The 18,358-nt window shown below is 62.7% G+C and overlaps 1 protein-coding gene across 4 annotated transcripts; it reads right to left on the reverse strand.

Annotated features, from left to right (window-relative positions):
* Positions 1–1,381: 1,381 nt before the first annotated feature.
* Positions 1,382–17,372, reverse strand: AP1B1 (adaptor related protein complex 1 subunit beta 1). Of its 4 annotated transcripts, XM_031948862.1 has the most exons (22): positions 17,286–17,372; positions 16,050–16,155; positions 14,726–14,861; positions 13,474–13,719; positions 12,320–12,510; positions 11,752–11,973; positions 11,135–11,255; positions 10,887–10,982; positions 10,052–10,167; positions 9,574–9,739; positions 8,442–8,540; positions 7,624–7,883; positions 7,052–7,253; positions 6,571–6,591; positions 6,110–6,139; positions 5,869–6,012; positions 4,802–4,947; positions 4,112–4,241; positions 3,759–3,843; positions 3,477–3,563; positions 3,184–3,338; positions 1,382–2,320 (listed from the first exon to the last, which is right to left on the reverse strand). In XM_031948862.1, exons 1-22 carry the CDS (start codon positions 17,320–17,322, stop codon positions 2,246–2,248), a joined length of 2,871 nt encoding a protein of 956 aa, XP_031804722.1. In that variant the 5' UTR covers positions 17,323–17,372; the 3' UTR covers positions 1,382–2,245. The 4 variants fall into 4 exon arrangements, with proteins under 4 accessions (XP_031804722.1, XP_031804723.1, XP_031804724.1 ...); XM_031948863.1 differs by lacking the exon at positions 6,571–6,591; XM_031948864.1 differs by lacking the exon at positions 6,110–6,139.
* Between the last annotated feature and the right edge of the window lie 986 nt (positions 17,373–18,358).

Raw genomic sequence — 18,358 nt, forward strand, 5'->3', positions numbered from 1 at the left:
CTGCCTCCTGTGCTCCCGGCGGCATCCCGTGCTCCCGCCCGCTGGGAGCCTCCCCACGTTGGGAGGCGGGGAGGTTCCTCAGGGAACACGTTCCCGCCCTCACCCCCAACAGGACTTCCCTACCATCAGTCACCGAGTTCTTTGCGCAAATCCTTTGCCATCTTTCGCCTGCAGGATTCTTCATGTGTGACCCCTTGCTGGGGGCTCATTTCCACCATGTATAAGGGTTTTTCCTCCCTCTGCAGAAGTGGCGTCTGTCCCAGCACAGAAACGTGCTCGGGGTTCTCTGCAGAGGGTCAGTTGTGACACAAGAGGAATAAAAAATACAGGGCAGGAACAATCTGACTTCATTTTATTCGATATTCTGGATGCTTCTTCCTCTGGATTGTCATACTTGTCTCCTGATTTTCCTCTATTTATTTCCTTTGGGAGCAATCTGAGTCACGCAGCCAGAGCTGAACCCGGACCCTCCCAAGCCCGGGCCAGGTGCTCTTATCCACGGCACCCCCTCGCTGCCCCCTCCCCCTCCCCTTGTGACTGCTCCTTTTCGGCCACATGATCCACACCGTGCCCCCTGATTTGGGCTGTTCCCCCAGGCTCTGCCTAGGCCTTTTCTCCCCCCAAGTGCCCTCGCCAGCCCCTCGGTGCCTGTCTCTGCAGACGAGTCCTGGATGGGCACCCCCGGCCTACGGGCACCCCCCTCCTGGGCATTTGGAAGTCGGCGGGCCGCGCTGGGAGGTGGCCAGACTGTAAGCTTTGGGCAGATCCCTTTGGCAGCTGTGTGGGGAACAGACTGGACTGTCCCGGTGTGAGTAGAGAGGGCCAGTCTGCCAAGTGCTGGCCCACGGGGGGGCGGGGGGGGGGAAGTCCCGGACAAGGCCGGACGTGGCAGAACACAGCAGCCCTGAAGCCCAGAGGGAGCGGGAGTCGTCGGTGAGAACAGGAAGGTCCCCAAGGAGGGGGAACTCCTTGGAAAGAGAACTCGAGGTCCCCTAACTTTGGGCAGATGGAGGCTGGCTCTGTGGAGCCAGGCTGGCAGGACTCATGCCCACAAGGCTGGGGGCACCCCCAGGCACGCCGACTGAAACAGCAGGACTGACGCGGGAGATCTCCTGGAGGCTCCTCGGGCACTGCCAAGGGCCCTGGGATCCATCCCCTTACGGCCGGGGCTGCACAGAGGCGGCTTGGCAGGGAACCTGGGCACTTTGGGGGCACAAGCCGCCCCAAGGGCAGCCGGAAAGGGGGAAGGAGGGGCTTCTAGGGCCGCCGGGAAGAAGAGGGTCTGAGGGTTGCAGAGTCCACGGGCCGTGGCCAAGCCCTGGGGGAGGGCACTCCCCATTGGGAGCCGGGGCTGACAGACTCCTCCAGACACACGGTGGTGAAGATGTCACTTTTATTGTTTCTCTCTTTCTGAAAACACGAGTAAACATACAATATATATACCTCTTATTTATATATATTAGATACATTTACTGCAAGGGCTGGAGAGCACACCCACCTTCGGGAAGAATTTAGCTCAACTGTCTTTATTGGGGGGGGGGGGGCGGTTGGGGAGAAAAAAATTAGTGTCACTGGATGCCCAAAGCGATAATTCTTTATTAACAAACAGCAGGACCCCCCACCCCCCCCATCCCGGCTCCAGTGGGAGCCACTGGCCGAGCTCACACCCAAGCGGGCAGAGCCCGGCCCTGCTCCCCAGACCCGCACAAGCCCAGCCCGGGCCCAGGCGGCCCCCCTGGGGAGAAGGGAGACGGCTGCTGCAGCTCCCCGGGGGGCGCCTCGAGCACTGGGGTGGGATCTGAAGAAGGCAAGAGGAGGGGGGGGGGGGGTCAAGTGGCAGTCCGAGTGCCCGGCTTCTAGGGCCCCCCGAGACCCCTCTGGGGCCCGGGCAGATGGACCGCCAAAGAGGGGGGACAGGTGTGGCGGCTGCCACCTTGGATCGAGGTGCCCTCCTCCTCTCCCCCTGCCCCCAGGGAAGCAGGAGCTCCCTCCATACACTGGCTGGCTGATGGGGCCAGGAGACAAAGGGTCGTCCCAGGGAGTCTGGGCCCGGCCAGGGAGAGCAGTGGTCCCGCCCAGAGCCCCCCGTTCATCCCGGGGGAGTCCCACCCTCTGGCCCCGGGCCCCAGGCCCTTCCCTGGGAAGCCTGAGCAGAACTAGCATCCTGGGCCCCCCGTGGGTGGATCTCGGGGGGCCCCTGGCCCTGGGGGAGGAGGGCTGGGAGGGGCAGGGGGAGGGAGGGCCGTCAGTTCTTGAGGATCGTTTCATAGGCCTGGTAGACATGCTGAGACACCTCCGGGGCTCTGCACTTCAGGGACAGCTGCAGGGGAGACGAGACAAAGGGGATGCTGGGGAGGGAGCGCCCACGGGCCCCGGGCCCGGCCCGGCTGCTGCAGATGTGCTGCACACGACGCGGGGGGCGGGCGCTCCAGCCTCCCCCGCCTCGCTGGCCCAGGGACCCAAATATACCTCAGCCCCCACACCTGCTGCCGGCTCCCGCTCCCCGCCAGGGATGGGAGGCATGAGTCACCCGCCTCGGGCTGTCAGGGAGCCCATCCCGGGAGGCTGGAAGGAGCTGGGGAGCGGGAGGGGGGCGCAGGGGCAGGCGGCCCTCGGGTCTGGCAGGGACAGGCTCAGCATTGCTGGGCCAAGGAAGCGAGAGCGGGCACCCGCTCTCCCCCTGCCTTCATTAGAGATGGTGATGACGGGGAAGGGAGGGCGCCTGCCAGCGGCACCGGACCCTCGGCCCACCTGCCTTTCCTCCTGCACGGACTAGGGCAAGTCCCTTAACCTCTCAGCCTCAGTTTCCTCATTTGTAAAATGGGGATGCTACCAGCTGAGAGTGGGTGCCACCAGTGTCATCACAGACCCAGCAGGAAAGGATCCCACCCACCCACTTCAGAGATGAGGAAACCAAGGTCCAAAACTTGATCTGCGTGGGGGCCGTGGCGGCTGGGGGCCGGCAGACAGGGGACCGGCACTTGGGGCCCACAGGGAGGCGGGCGTGAAGCCGCCAAACATACGGCGGAGGGGGCGCCCATGGGCCGGGTGGGGGTGGGGGCTGGGGCCCTTCCAAAGCAAAGGGAGGCGGAACTTCCTTATCGGGGCTTTTCGGCCTGTTTTCTTCCCAGAGCAAAATCCACTTAAATTCAAGGCGGGTGAGAGGGGGCAGCGGGGGCTCACCGTGAAGGTGGGGTTGCCGGGCTGGACACGGAGCTCAGCCAGGACCCAGATGCCGTTGGTGAGCTTCAAGGACTGGTAGAGCATGTCCTGGCCCTCCACGTTCCTCTTGGCGATGGTGAAGATGTTGCTGCCCTGCAGCTTGCTGCTCACGGCCTCTGTACGGGGCGATCCCAGGAAGTGGCCCCATGGGCTCGGGCCCCCACAGTCCCTCAAGCCCTCCCTTCCCCCCATTCCTCTAGCCTCCCTGCCCCCCCCCCCATTATGGTCTCCTGCCCCCATGGGGTCCCACCCACCTGCGTTGAGGGGACAATCTTTGATCTGGAACTGGGCCTCGTTCTCATTGGGAATGTCCTTCCATGTGGCCAGGAACATCTGCCGCTCTGAGAAGAAAACCAGCCCAGGCCTTGGCTGTGGGGCCCAAGACCCTGGGGGGAGGGGCACGGACTAGGGGGCTCCGGCCTGTGCTCCCCCAGCTCCTCCCAGCATCCCTCCCAGACCCCCCCCCGAGTGCTCCCTGACCGTGCCCGGCCCTAGACAAGGCTGGTGACGCCCCGTTTGGGGGCCCCTCTGCTCACCCATCTTTCCATCTTCCACAAAGAGGATGTGCAGCGGATACAAGGTGCTGAAGTAGAAAACATCGATGTTGTTCTTCACAGCCACCTGGGGGTGAGGGAGGGGGTCAGGCGCCTGCTGGGACTCCTGGTGACCCAGCTTGGGGGCCAGCACCTCCGCCCTCCTGGGGCTCCGCCAGCCCCAACTCCCACGACTGGCCCTGGCTCCCACTGCTGGTCCCAGCTCTCAGAAAGGTGATGTACTCGGGGCTCCCACCCGAGCACCCCCTGCCTCCCTTTAGCCGAGAAGCCGAGCGTTGCTGGCCCGCGGAGGGAGCCCGCCCCAAGGTTCTGGCCCCAGCCCGGGCCGAGTGTACCTGGAGATTGTTCAGAGGGTCCATCTTCATGACGGAGCCCACGGTATTGAGGGGGAGGGAGATCTCCACCGTCTGGTTTGGGCTGAGAGGGGCGTGGACCTGGAGGGGGGCTGCGGGGGCCAGGCCGAAGCTGTGGAGGGGGGCAGAGCTGAGCCCTGTCCTGAGCGACCACCAGACCCTCTTTCCCGCCCTCTGACTGGGCTGGTCCCTGTGGGCCTCAGGAGAGTCTGTGTCCCCGGCCACACCCTCGGCTGCCCAGAGCCAGCCCCCAGATCCGCCCGAGGAGGCCCCTCTCTTGAGATTCCATGCTGGGGCACCCCCATCCTCTGAAGGGCTCCCGAGGTCCTGGTGGTCCCAGGGCTGCAGCCAGCACGGAAGGACAATGGGATCTCTCCATACCCCCCCCGTTTCTGGGATGTGTGGCTCTCCCACGTTAGGTCCCTCTGGGTGCCAGCCTCTGCCCGCTCTGGCTAACAGGGGAGCCCCCGGGCACCCCCTCAGACACTGCCAGGCGTGATGGTGGCCGCCCAGGGAAAAGTTACCAGGAGAGGCTGCTTTGGGCCCTACGGGCAGAGCTGATCATTGGCCCTGCCCAGCCTGTCCCATTCTGTGCCCACCCCATCTGCTGCCCTTGGCTCCCAGGCATCTCCTCCTTCCCAAGTGGCCGGGGCTCCCAGCTTAGGGCTTTACCTGTTGCGGTTAAACTGGATGGCAAAATCGGACATGACCTGCAGGGCCTTGTTGGTCAGCAGGAGGTCCATGGAGATGGAGCCCACCTGACGGCTGAAAGTCCCCGAGATCTCCAGGCCTTTGGCTTTCATGGCGGGCAGCCAGACCTAGGAGAGGAGGTGAGGGACATGGTATGAGGGCCGGGGCCGTCCTATCCTGTATCCTGTCCTGGACACGGCCTAGCCGAGGGACCCGGGGCCTCCATCATCTTCTCCGTGGTCTCCACTTCAGCCACAGGAAAGCCCCCGACTTGGGGGGCTGTGCCCATTCTGGGTGGGGGGCCCAGTGAAGCCAGCCTGCCCTCCTCTGAATGTCTCATGGGACCTGCCCAAGTGTACCCCCCGCCCCCCGTCTCCATGCTGCCTCGCCTCAGGGGAGTGGGCTCACTGCATGACCCCTCCCAAGGTCAGCCCTTCATAAAGAACCGGCCGCTTCAGATTAGCCGGCGATGCTGAGATTTGGGCCCAGGGGGAGGACAGTGTCTGGAGGGCCTGCTGTGGCTGCAGTAGAGGGCCAGCCTTCTCCCAGGTGCCCCCTCCAGGGCCACCGAGCGCTTCTCACCCAGCCTCTGAGCAGCATCTCACGTGGCATCGGCCACGGCAGCGGCTCAGGGAGTCACCGCCCCAACTAAATGGGGCTCGTGCCCGCCTTGCCCAACTGATCGGGCAGTGCTGAAACCATAGCCCATGTGGTGCTTTAGGGTCGCGCGCGCGCACACACACACACACGCTTTTCCCTGGACCGCGGGCCCCATCTCAGCTGCCCTCCCCTGCCCAGTCACCAGGGACGCTGGTTCATGGGGCACAAATGGGGTTCAGAGGGCACGGCCAGCGAGCGTGTGCTCTGTGGAATCAATGCCTAGGAGGGCCCTGACGTGGCATCTTCCTGGCAAGGCCCTTCCCAGCACCACGTAGGCCCCTGGGTGCCCGGCTGTGACAGAGCTGACAGACCAGTGGTGGGTAACGGGCATGGGGGCCCCTCTCTCCAGGCTCAGCTCCCCCAGAACGGGCGTCGGGGGCATCACTCACCGCTTTCGGAGCCACGTAGGAGCCCGACAGAGTTCCCACGCCCCCGGCCAAGTCAAAGAGATCTCCCAAGCCACCGCCAAGGGGGGCGCCCAGGTTGGCCGGCATGGTTCCTGCGGGAGGGGCAGCAAAGTTGGCACCGCCCATCTGGAAAGGAGAGAGAGCGCGGGTGAGGGGGGCCAGAGCGGGGACGGTGCCACCGGCCTGGAGAGAGAGGCAGGGGCTGTGGAGGCTGGGTACTTACTGCAGGGCTGCCACTCACATCACCTCTAGGCTGCAGAGACAAGAAAGATCCCAATAACTGGAGAGCCAGGATGGAAACCCCCGGCCCCGGGGAAGGCTACCGGGCGCCCTCCTGCTGGGGGCGCGGCCACGCGGGGCCTTCAGAACCAGCTCAGGAAAGGGGCAGGAGGGGAGGAGCCAGAGGGACTCCCAGGGTGGGACTGCAGAGCGGCCTCCAAGAGGGGCGGGCCCGCCCAGGGACCAGCCCCGACATGGCGTGGCAGGGAGCTGGGAAGGGCTGAGGGCCTAGGGGCCCCGGCGGCAGCAGGAGCCCGGCGCGGCCTAGGCGGGGAGGCCGCTCCACCACAAGCCCGACGCCCGTTTCTTCCCCAGGGCTGCTGCGGGCCAGCCGGGAGGATGGGGAGGGAGGAGCTACTCTGGGCACCGGGGAGGAGGGAAAGGGTGGAGAAGCCTGCTCCCTACCCCTTCAGACTCGTCCCCCATCTCCAAGCGGACGTAGTAGCCGGGGTGAAGAGGCCAGCCACATGCAGAGAGACAGAGGAGCCACCACAGAGAAAGACACAGACACGACATGGACGGGAGGAGAAAGACAGCAGAGGAGGAGAAAGGTTAGTCACCAGAGACCTGCACTCGTCCTCAGCCTGGCACCCGGTTCCAGCTGGGAGTTCTGCTGCGCGAGCCTCCAGAGAAAGGCTTCCTCCCTCGCCCCCCAAACTGGAGCAGCCCCTCTTTGGCCCCCACCGACCCGGCCCGCAGCACAGGTTCTCGGAGCCGCCCTGCCCGGCCTCTCGTGCCAGGCCATGCCCACCCTCCAGGCTGCAATCCCTCGCCTCTCCACAGAGCTGTGACAGGTGCAGATGTGGCCTCGGAGGGCCAGAGGTGAAACAGAGTCTCGGCCCGGTCCCCAGGGCCATGAACGATGAGGGGGAGGCCCCCGACATACCAGGCTGTCCAGACCTCCCCCAAGCAGGTCCACGGCCCCCATCTGGACAGGGGCGGTGGTCAGCGGGGGCCCGCTGACGGGGGGTCCCAGGTCCAGGTTGAGCAGGTCGCCGAGGAGGTCGCCCTGGGCAGGGATGACGGCTGGCTGCTCGCTGGGGGGGGCGCCCGTGGGGGCAGTCTCCGGACTCTCGGCACTCTCACTCCTGCCACGGAAGACACAGGGAAAGGCCCGGTTGGCGGGGGGGGAGGGAGGGAGCGCGCAGCATGAATGGCTGCCCTGCCCCAGCAGAAGCCCCACTTTCCGAGTGACTGAGCTAGGGAGCTGGCGACCCCAGGAGCGCTGCCCCAAGCCTGGTCTGCTGCAGGCTGAAGCCGCCCCATTCTCCAGCAGGCACCGACCCAGCCCAGAGAAGGAAGACCCTGCCGAGTGGGCGGCCGAGAGGGAACCACTGACTGTCCTAACTCGGGGGGCGCCTTCCCAGGGCTCCTCCCCTTTCGAGGGCAGCAACCGCCGGGCCCTTGGTCCCAGGGGTGGGTGGGGGCCGCCTCCTCCCCTCAGGGCCAGGTACTCACGAGCCCGTGCGTGGGGGCAGGCTCTTATGCACCACCCCCCGGCTGCCCTCCACAAAGGCGCTGGGGGGCTTGTGGTAGACCGAGGCCAGCGTCCCAATGTAGCAGATGAGCTCATCGAGCAGCGTGGGCTCAATGAGGTCGGTCTCCTCCGAGATCAGAGGCTTCTCGGCCAGCACCACCTCCTTGGCCGCCACGGGGTCTGTGGACAGCAGGCGCCAGTAGATGTAGCCGCGGTCGCGCAGATCCGGGTTGTCGGAGTCCTTCAGGGAGGAGTGGGCATGGCATGGGGAGAGAGGAGGGGTCCGGAGGTCAGAGTGGGCCAGCAGCCGGTGGCATAGAGCCCGCCCCCACCAGGCAGGGCCTGAGGCAACGGAGAACAGAGCGGTGCCCTCGGCCTCCCGAACGTGGGCCCTCCTCCAGGGGGCACATGCCTGTGGTCTGCTCTCACACCCAGATACACACTCACATAACCCCCCTACTCTCATGGGCACACCCCTCCCCCACCTTCTAAGCAGGGGGCGGGGAAGCTGCTGGGCAGACCCCACGGCAGCAGGGTCACTTGCACTGTGGGCTCTGTGCCCTGGCCTTGGCTCTTTCCTCCCCCCCAGGGCCAGGAGCCCCTCATTGATCTGCCCTTTGGCGCACGGAACCCTACACCATCACACACTTTCTAGTCCTCATGGCTTCCTTGTAGCTCACTGAGGCAGGGGCCCTGCTCTCTCCTTTTCCCATGACCCCCCTGGGCTGAGCCTGTCCAAAGTGCTGGTGGCTCCTCCCCTCCCCCCCACTGAGAGCCGGGCAGAGGCCCGGGCACACACCTGGGTGGCCAGGCTGAGGACCTGCTGCACCAGCTCCTGGGTCTCTGTTGGCTTCTTCAGGAAGAGTTTCACAATCGCCGTCAGCAACTGGAGTTGGACCTGGGAGGGGGGGAAGCATGAGGGCTGGGCACAGGGGGGCAGCAGCGGAGCTGGGCACACAGGACCTGAGAACCCCTCCCCCGTGAGCGGGGCTCCTCCCCTTGGGGGTGCTGGGCACGCCAAGGGGTCCCCGGGCAGCCCACAAGCCCCACTACTCTGGCCCGAAGGCTCCCCCGAGAGGTGGGGGCTCACATGGCTCCCCCTTCTGCAGCAAAACTGAGCCTCTGGGGGAGGAGGAGGCTGAGCCAGGCCTCAGGCCCGAGATCCCAGCCTGGGCCCAGGGGGAGCCTGAGCACATTAAGGTGGGACATGGAGGCTGAAAGTGGGCACAGGTGGTCCCCAGGGCTCACGGGCAGCAAGCGGCTGCAGCGAGGCGAGTGCCCCAGGCTGGCACACGTGGCAAGGGCCAAGATCCGGGATCTAAATCGCGCCCCCTCCCCCCTGCATGGCCGTAGAAAATCTCTTGCCCTCCGTGGGCCTTGCTGGTCCTTCAGAACCCACATGGCAGACAACGGGAGGTGTGGAGGCTGGAGACTCCAAGAGCCTCGAGAGGTGGGGGATGGGCGTGCCTCTGACCACCCCACGTGACACCCATGGGGCCCCCCAAAGGGCCGTGACAAGCCACAGCTTCCACCTCTCGGCCTCTCTAATGTCTGCCACAAAGTGGCTGGTGGTGGCCGGGGTTGCCGTGTGCTGCGTCCTGAGGGAGGCTGCCCAAGGCCTGTCTGTGACCGGCTTCTCTGCAGGGCGATCCCCTGCCTCAAGGGCCGCAGCTGCCACCCGGCCGCCATGGGCTGGAAGGGTAAGTGAGGAGCCCGTTTCTCCTCTCCCTTCATGAGACTGGGGCTACCCAATGACGTCAGCATGGATTAGGACTGGAACCCAGAGCCACTGCCCCCCGGGCCTGAAAGCACCCCAATTTCTTCTCAGGCTTCTTGGGGAGGTCTGGGCAGGGAGGGGGAGCTTCCCAGCTGCCTCCTGGGGGAGGGAAAGGGCAGAGGGATGCCCACTCCTGGGCCCTGCAGGCCCCCACCTGCGTGCTCTCGTCGTGGAAGCCCTCCAGGAAGCTCTCCAGGAGCTCGTCGGCATTGTCAATGCGCTCGGCGTACTCGCCCACGATCCAGATCATGGCTGCCCGCGCCTCGGGCTCATCCAAGGAGTCCAGGTTCTCGCACAGGGTGGCGATCACGCTCTCATACCTGAGGCCGAGGGGGAGAGGGGTCAGCAGGCCCGATGAGAAGGGCCGCGGGGGGGTCATCTCCCCAACATTCCTCACATTGGTCCTGGGGAAACTGAGGCCCGGCTCAGAGGTCCTGGACACTCCCCCCCAGCCCAATGGAGAGCACAGGAAAGGGCAGGCCCCAGGCCCCGAGTGTCTGGCAGAGAGTATAAAAGCTCTGCGTCTTGGCACCTGGCACACAGGGGAGAAGCAAAGGTGGAAAGGCAAGTGCTGCACCGCCCAGATGCCCAGTGCTCGGCCCCAAGGGGGGCGGCCACACAGGGGCACGTACTTGTTGGGGTACTTGCGGAAGATGTCCTTGATCACCACAATGGCCTCCTGCACCACGTAGTTGACCTTGGTCTGGATCAGGTCCAGCAGCGTGCTCACACAGCGCTCGGCAGATTGCTGCAAGGGGTCAGGGGTCAGGGGAGGACGGCACCCGAGGCCCCTCTCAGAGCTGGCACCGGGTTCTCCAAGCCCCCCACCCCCTACTGCCAGGAGAAAGCTGAGGGGATCTCCCCTGGTAACAGACATGGGGGAATCGCTCATGTGAAGTCACACAGGGAGCTGGAGACAGTCCAGGCTCTGACCTCATACCTCTGTGGCCAAAACCCGGCCCCTGGGCACGGAAACCCAGGCCATGCTTGAGGAGGGGGAGCAGCAGGGGCTCCTGAAGGACCCCTCCCCCGGCCCTTGCAGGCTACAGCCAGGGGGGACAGTGGGACACAAAGCTCCACCCCTCACTGCTGCCTGCCTGGGACCTTGGGGCTCAGTTTCCCTTCCAGACCTGAATCAGGACAAGGAAGCCTGAGGCCCGGCTGGCCTGTGAGCACGCTGATGTCCACAAGGAAGCCAGCCCGCCGCAGATAGCAAGTGCTCTGGATGCCAGGTCAGCCTGGCCTGGGCTCCCGCAGAGCAGCCTCTCAGTGCTAGTGACCCCAGGGGTCTGGTGCCTCTACCCTGACCTCAAACCCCGTGACCCCAAGAGGGAAGGCAGAGAGACGAGCCATCCCGGGATGGGTGCCTGCCTTCGCCAGGGCCCAGGAGGCTCCCACTCCCATCTCCTGCTGGGGCTCCCAAGGACCTCATCTGGGACCTCGGGGGGGTGCTCCCGGAACACTCACTTCCACCTTGATGGCACAGCGGCCGATGGCGCGGACGGCCTTGCGCACAAAGTCCACGTCCACTTCCGTGGCGTACTCCTTCAGCTCCGCCAACACCTGCCGCGGGAGCACGCGGTGAGACTCGGGACCAGCCCTTTGCAGGGGAAGGGGCTTCTCCTAGGAGGGGGGCTGCTTGCCACAGGAGCCCAGGGAGCCAACGGGACTGGGGGGGGGGGGGCTTCCCCGGAAGCGGTGCCTGAGGTCAGCACCTGAGCAATGTTGGCCTGGGAGGCCAAGCGGATCATGATGTCCAGTTTCTCCAGCTTCACGTAGATGGGATCGTTGTACTTGACGAAAAAGACCTTCATCTCGTGTTTTAGGATCTCGGGCCTAGAAGGGGAGAAAAGCCGGCTCGCACCTAAGGCAATCCTAAGAAAGCAAGGCCAGGGCCGACGAGCGGAGCCCACCCATTCTCCTGGGGCCTCCTGTCCTGGACAAACAGGAGCCCCCCCCCCCCCCCCCCCTTCACGGGGCCCAGGAATGATTTCTGTCCAGCAAAGCACCAGCAGGGCGGCTGGCACAAGGCCCGAGGCACAGAGGGGGCTGCCTTCAAGGATCCGGGGCAGCAACAATGGCCCCCTGCCTGCTCCTGATCACTTCTGTGGCCAGGGGGACCCTCAGACCTGCCTTTGTGTTCCCCAAGTCCAAGCAGAAGGCTGCCCAGCCTGTCTAGAGGCAGCCCCCAGGCCCTCAGTGAGGGGGGGGGGGCTTCATTAAAGCAGCTGGGCACCTGCAAGCTGGGAGCAGGTGCCCGCCTCCCGGGCTCCCTACCCCTACCTCCCCCCCCCCCCCCCCCACCCCACCCCCGCCACGGGGCAGCGGTCACCTTTTCTGCACGATGAGGTTGATGTTGCGCAGGGCCACGTACTGCAGCTCGGGCTCAGCCGACAGCAGGGTGACCAGGGGAGGGGCCAGCTTCTTGAGCAGGGTGCTGTAGTAGTCCAGGTCCTTGGAGAGCATCTCCATGAACTTCATCAGCACCTTCACTGCCGACAGCACCACGGCGGAGTTGGCGTGAGAGAGCCGGGGGGTCACACGCTCGCAGATGCTGAGGAGAGACCGCGTCCCCCATTTGCAGCAAACAAAAGAGAGCGGGACCAGAGAGGGGGCTGGGATCTGCCAGGAATCCCAGAATGCATTTGGGGACACCGGATGCCAGGCAAGGGAGACGGTGCAGCCCCCTCACCACTGACTCAGGGGCTGGGGCCCTTGGCCACTGGCAGTGGAGGGGGGGGAGAGTGGGGGCCAGGTCAAGACTGACCTCTAAGCACTTAAGTGCAGAGAAAGGAAGCAAGCCGGGACCCACAGAGGCCTCCGAGTCTGGGGCTCTTAGACTGGGGGATGGGAAGCTTCGGCCCCAAGTGTCCCGAGACCCCCGACCCTCTCAAGCTCACCTCTGGGCTTCCCGGTCGTCCTTGGGCATGTAGTTAGCCAGGCAGTCCAGGATGAAGATCTGCCCCCACTCGGTGCACTCGTTCAGGGCCGTCAGCAGCTTGTTGATCGACTGCGGGTTCAGGTCCAGGAGGTTGCTGCTGGGGTGAGACTCGGCTATCTCCGAGAGGGCGGCCACGGCGTTGGCTACCACCTGTGGGGAGGCCGGGAGGTCAGGAGCCCAGGCCCAGAGCCCAAAGCCACGAAGCGCCCACCCTGCCCAGGAGGACGCTTCTCGGGCACGTGCTCATGAGGTCTGAGCCCCCCCCCTCCCCCGGGGCAGAGGCTGCTTCATCCGTCCCCTGGCTGCCTCCGAGGCCTCGGGGAGCAGGACACTGGGTAGGGATGTCTCGAGGGGCATGTTCTGGCAGAGAGAAGCTGAGGGCCCCCTAGAGGCGCCCACCCTGGCAGAAATGGGGGCTCAGAAAAGGAGCTGGCTGCTGAGAGAAAATGTGATGATGCAGGGAGGGGCCCCTGGGGTCTGGAACCAGAAAAGCCACTTTTTAACCCTGGCTCCGCTACCCTCTGGGCAGCACTGGAGCCGCCTCTTCCCTGCTTAGAGCCTCAGTTTCCTCATCTGTCACCTGGGCTTGTCCTGCCCGCCTCAGGAGGCGGCTGGGAGGAAGGAGCCCTGTCAACAAGCTGGGGGAGTCACCCCACATCCTCTGGAGTCCCTTCCAAAGCCTGTTTGTGCTCTCTGTGCCTCTGTCTCTCTCTCTCTGTCACACACACAACCATGGCTCCCTGCTGGGGGAGGCCTCTCGTCTTTACAACCAGGCTCGGCACTCTGGAGGGAAGCTCCACACCAGGACTTCCTTCACCAAAGGAACCGAGGTCTGCACACAAACAGGTCCCATCACTCCAAATGGCTCCCCTAGATTCCTCCAAACACAGAGGGAGCCGTGGCTGGGAAAGAACAGCCTGTGTCCTGTGAACGGCCCAGCAAGGGCGTGGCTCTTGGGGTGGGGACAGGTCAGGACAGGCTCCAGGAAGTCACCTGAGCTTGACCTCCCTCAAGGCAGAAAGGTGGAGAGCCTGGGCTCAGGGCTGGGGGGGGGGAGGGGGAGATAAGTAGGGGGATGGGGACCCTGGGCTCAGGGTGGGGGCTCTGGCTCACCATGGGGTTGGAGTCCGAGATGAGGTCCTTCAGGGTGTCTAGGAAGCCCTGGTCCTCCACCAGCTGGGCATTGATGTCGTGCAGCTTGGCCACGCACACGGCAGCCGTCTTGCGCACGTAAGGGTCCTCGTCCTTCAGGCACTTGCGGAGAGGCTCGCACAGATACTCTGTGATCTTGTCCACTCGGATGCAGCCCATGGTCCGCACGGCCAGGGCCCGGATCAGGGGGTTGGGGTCCTCGCAGTCCTGAAAAGTTAAACGCAGGGGCTCGTCTCATTCCCAAATTCCCCAGAGATTCCAGAGGCCACACGCTGGAGCCCAAGCTGGAACCACTAGGCTTGCTGGCCTCAGACCCAGATGCCTGGGGTAAGTGATTTAACAGAAATCTTTCTTAGCTGGTGCCCCATAGAGTTCCTGTGGGGTCCCAGAATCCATAGGAAGCCACCATGTAGGGAAAAAACAATGAGGAGAGAGAGATGGAGGAAGGGAGAGAGAGAGAGAGAGAGAGAGCGAGCAAGCGCCCCTTAAGATTCCTGCTGAGGATGATTTCAGAAGGGTCTGGAAAGACTTAGATGAATTGATGCTAAATGAAGTGAGTAGAACCCAGATAACACCGTGCACAGCAACAACAAGATTATGGGATGATCAGCTTTGACAGACGTGGCTCTTTTTAACAATGAGGTGATTCAGGTCAGTTCCCAGGGATCTTGTGATGGGGAGAGCTTCTGCTCCCAGAGAGAGACTGTGGGGACTGAGTATGGATCACAATATGGTATTGTCACTTTTTTCCCCCTGAGGCAATTGGGGTTAAGTGACTTGCCCAGGGTCACACAGCCAGGAAGTGTTAAGAGTCTGAGATCAAATTTGAACTCGGGTCCTCCTGACTTTAGGGCTAGTGCTCTACCCACTGCACCATTGAGCTGCCCTTGTATGTTCACTTTTTTGTTGTTTGTTTGCTTGATTTTTTTCTTTTTCATTTACCCCTTCTTGACCTGATTTTTCTTACACAGCGTGATGACTGTAGAACTAAGGACAGAAGAAGTGCACGTTTAACCCATATTGGATTACTCGCTCTCTAGAGGACGAGATGGGAAGGAGGGAGAAAAACTTGGAGCCCGGCTCTCTCTGCATGTATTTTGAAAATATTAAAAAAATTAAAAATTAATTTAAAAAATTAAAAAAAGCTTCCTGCTGAAACCTGCTGGGACCAGTGTGACGGGAGCCCAGGTTTGAGGGACCGGGTCCCACTCACCTTCACAAAGGTGTTGACGGCCATGATGGCCATGTCCGGCTGGCTTTTGGCATAATTCATCAGGTACAGGTACACCAGCTTCTTCAGCTCGAGGTTGTCGGTCTGCATACAGTTCACCACATCAGGGAAGAGGGCGCTGGGGAACCAAAACAAATCAATGGGCCCGGGTTGGGCCTTCTGGGGAGAAGAAGAGGGGAGCAGCCTCAGGGGAGCGGCAAGAATGTGAGAGGAGCCTGAGGAAGATGGAAAGGGAGGGAGGGGCTCCCGTGTCCTTGGCTACCAGGACTTCTGAGCGGCCCGGGGCTGCGAGGGGTCTTCTAAGGTGGCTGTCTTGGTTCTGTGAACAAATCCCGAGAAAGGGTCCTGCCGGCTTTCCTCTCTGTTCCTTTTCTGAGGTGCTCAGCCTCAGCCCGAGACGCTGCCTCATCCCTGCGCCCTTGGGCTCACAGCTCAGGACCCAGCTTTCAAACTGGTCCAATGGGGGAGCTTGGTGTTCTTTGGGGGGCCCAGCTTTAGGGCCTCCCTTTCACCTCCCTCAAATTCTTAAGGCAAATACAGAGAAAGGCAGGGAAAGCCTCTGAAGGGCTGAGGAGGGGTACAGGCCAGGCTGGGGAAGACAGAGCATCCTGAAGCTGCCACCCCCGAGGGAGAAAAGGCCCAAGGCCGAAGGAGCAGCTGACAAGCCTGACTACTGAGCAAAGCAGTATTGTGGGGCAAGACAAGGGGACGGAAGGCTCGGGAAGGAGACCTGCTCCTCCTCGGTTATCAGGGCCCTTCCTCTGTGGGTGACAGCCTCTGCGGCCTCCAAGGACACTGGGCCAGTGCTGGCTCCCCAGGGGGAAAGCGTGTGCGTGTGTACGGGCCCGGCCTGTGTTAGCGGGTCATTCCATCTGTCATGTGACTGCTACCAGGAATTCTTGGCCAGAGGTCCAAGAACTTGTTTTTTAAGATACATTGATAATCCCATTTCAACAGGATGGGTTTCTTCTGTAATCTGATGTTTATTTTATCCCATTAAAAACAGGAGCCTGAGCAGGGGATCCTGACACAAGGAAGGGGAAGCAATCCTGTCCCAGGAGAATCCTCAGTGTGACCCAGACACTGCCCTCGGGGGGCTTAAGGTCCGGCAGTCTGTGCCACAGACGGCCTGACAAGGCCAGACCAGAGGAATGACCCTGCTCCAGAAGGGAGGGCGGCTGTTTTGGTTCTGAGAACACACCGCCCCTCCACCCCCCGGATAGAACCCGAGAATGGGCCCTGCCCATCTCCCTCCATACAGCATCCTCGCGCCCTTCGGCACGCATCCCCAGGGGCTCTCTCCCACCTGACATCTTTGCCCACGGTCATGGACGCAATCACTTTCTTCACGGCCTCCTTCTTCTTTTCCTTCTTGTCACTATTGAGCTCTGCCTTCAGCTCAAAGATCTCCCCTGGAAAAGAGCGGGTGATGGTCAAGCCAGAGCACAGGTTTGAGGTGGCTTGTGGAGGGGGAGCTGGAGGAACTTCCCATGAGCCTGGCAGAGGGAGGCCAGATTACTGTCCCCCCAGAGCCCTGCTCTAGAGGCGGGGAGGACCGAGGCAGACAAAAGCCTGAGGGGACGTTCCGGCTCATCGAGGGTCAACTGAGCCTGGGTCAGGTCGACCTCCAGCGATCCCTGCCCCGGGGCCTTTCCTGGAATATCTCCTGAAAGCGCCTGGTCAGGCTTTCACTTCCTGATCCACGTCCGCTGTTTTGTGCTGAACATGGGAATCCACGCCCTGACCCCCAAAGGAATGGGGAAGTGGTGAGGACTAGGACTCCTGGCTTCTCCTCTGAGCACACTCACACTAGGGCTAATCAGGGCTGTTGTGCCTCAGTTTCCCTTTCATACCATGAGACCTCCCATTTCCTCTGTGCTGAGCCCTTCCAGAGGGATGTTATGGAGGTGAAAGGCAGCCCTCTGTGGGAGGAGGCCCCCACAGATCATCTCCCCTATCCCCCAAAGGTTTAGGAGACAGAGGGTAGCCATTAACAAAAGGGGAAGCAGAAAGCATCCAGGGGGTAGGCTGACCCCGGGAAGTAGGGGAGGTGTCTCGAGGCTGAAATACAACAAATGGGGTTAGGTTAACAACCCCCCTGGGGCTCAGCCGGAAGGAACAGGGTGGGCCGGGCTGGTCCTTCCTGCACCCTCGGCCTTCTTTCCCCTTCCCGTAACCCCTGTGGCCCAGAAAGTTCTAAGGTGGATGGCCCAGGCTGCTCCCTCAAGTCACACTGGGCTGCCTATATCCCTGTCAGCTGATGGGGTTAAAGGGGGATCTCTCAGATGGCCACATGACCAGAAAGGAGCCTCCCTTTCCTCCCATGCTCAGCACAGGCCTTGGCACATCTGACTGGGCAGGAAGGAGGAAGGACCAGACAGACTGAGACCCCTGGGACCGGTGTCCATGAGGGGATCACTCCTCCTGCCCATCATCTCCACCAGCTTCTGCTGCCTCTGTCTTCAGGGGAGAGGGATGCCCGCCCCCATAACCCACAGGGAGTGGTCGGGCCAGGTCCCCGGGGCCCCTTCCAGGGCAGTACCTTTCTTGGTGGTGGTGAAATACTTGGAGTCAGTCATGTTGGTCCCTGGATTGGTGGCAGAGCTCTGCAAGGACAAGGAAGAACAAGAAAGGCTTCAGATCCAAGGGCCTGCCAGGGAGGCCATGAGAGAGCAGGGAAGACATTGGGGTGCAGAACTTTGGAAACTGGGGGCCTAGGGGAGGCCCAGCACCTGCCTGGTCCAAAGCAGCGGGAGCGGGTCCTGGCCCAGCAGGCCCCAGGGAGCGCGCGGTGCCCCCCAGTGCTGCCCATGCACCCTGCTCAGGGGCCAGAGGCCTGGCTGCCACCAGTGGCTCGAGTCGGGGACGGCGCCAGGGCCCTCCTGCCCAGACACTCACTAGCTACGTGATCCTGGACGAAGCTCTTAACCTTTCTGAACCTGAATCTCCCCATCTGTAAAGTGGGTGGGGGCTGGAGTCAAGGCCACTAAGGGCCCTCCCAACTCTAAGCTTAGGAGCCCATGGGCCTAACTGGACAGACAGAAGGGTGTTAGTGCCAACACGGGGCTGTGGACGAGGAGGCTCTCTCTCTGATAAGGAGACTCGGCCCCTGCAGCCTCCGTCTGTCCTCAGGGAAGAAGGGAGCAAAGATCCCCTGGAAGCATCCTCAAGTCCTTCCAAGCCATCACTTCCTAACCGGGAGGCTGGGGTTCAAGACTGACGGAGGAGATGTCCCGTCACAGGGCTTCAGAAGAGGCGCCTTCTCCTCCGCTCTATGAGGAAGGACAGGAGGAAGCTCCTGCTCCAAGCTGAACAACATCCACACTGGGCCCAGTTGTTGCTGGGGAACGGAGGAAAGCACCTGCCTGCTTCCGTGTCACAAAGAAAAAAAAAGTGACTTCTGTTTTATTCTGCAAAATGAAACAGGAACGTGGCGTCTCCCTGATGCAAGTGTAGAGAAACACAGAACAAGGCCCAAGGCAGCAGGGAAGGGGCAGCTTTAGGCTTCTAAAGGTCAGAGGGCACGATGGGCACCAATGTGCCTTAGAACCAAGTGGGGGTTGGGAGGGGCTGGGGAGGCCAACCTTTGCTCTCCACCAGCCTCTCTTCCTGCTC

This window comes from Sarcophilus harrisii, chromosome 1 (assembly GCF_902635505.1).
Source record: "Sarcophilus harrisii chromosome 1, mSarHar1.11, whole genome shotgun sequence".
Classification (NCBI taxonomy): Eukaryota; Metazoa; Chordata; class Mammalia; order Dasyuromorphia; family Dasyuridae; genus Sarcophilus; species Sarcophilus harrisii.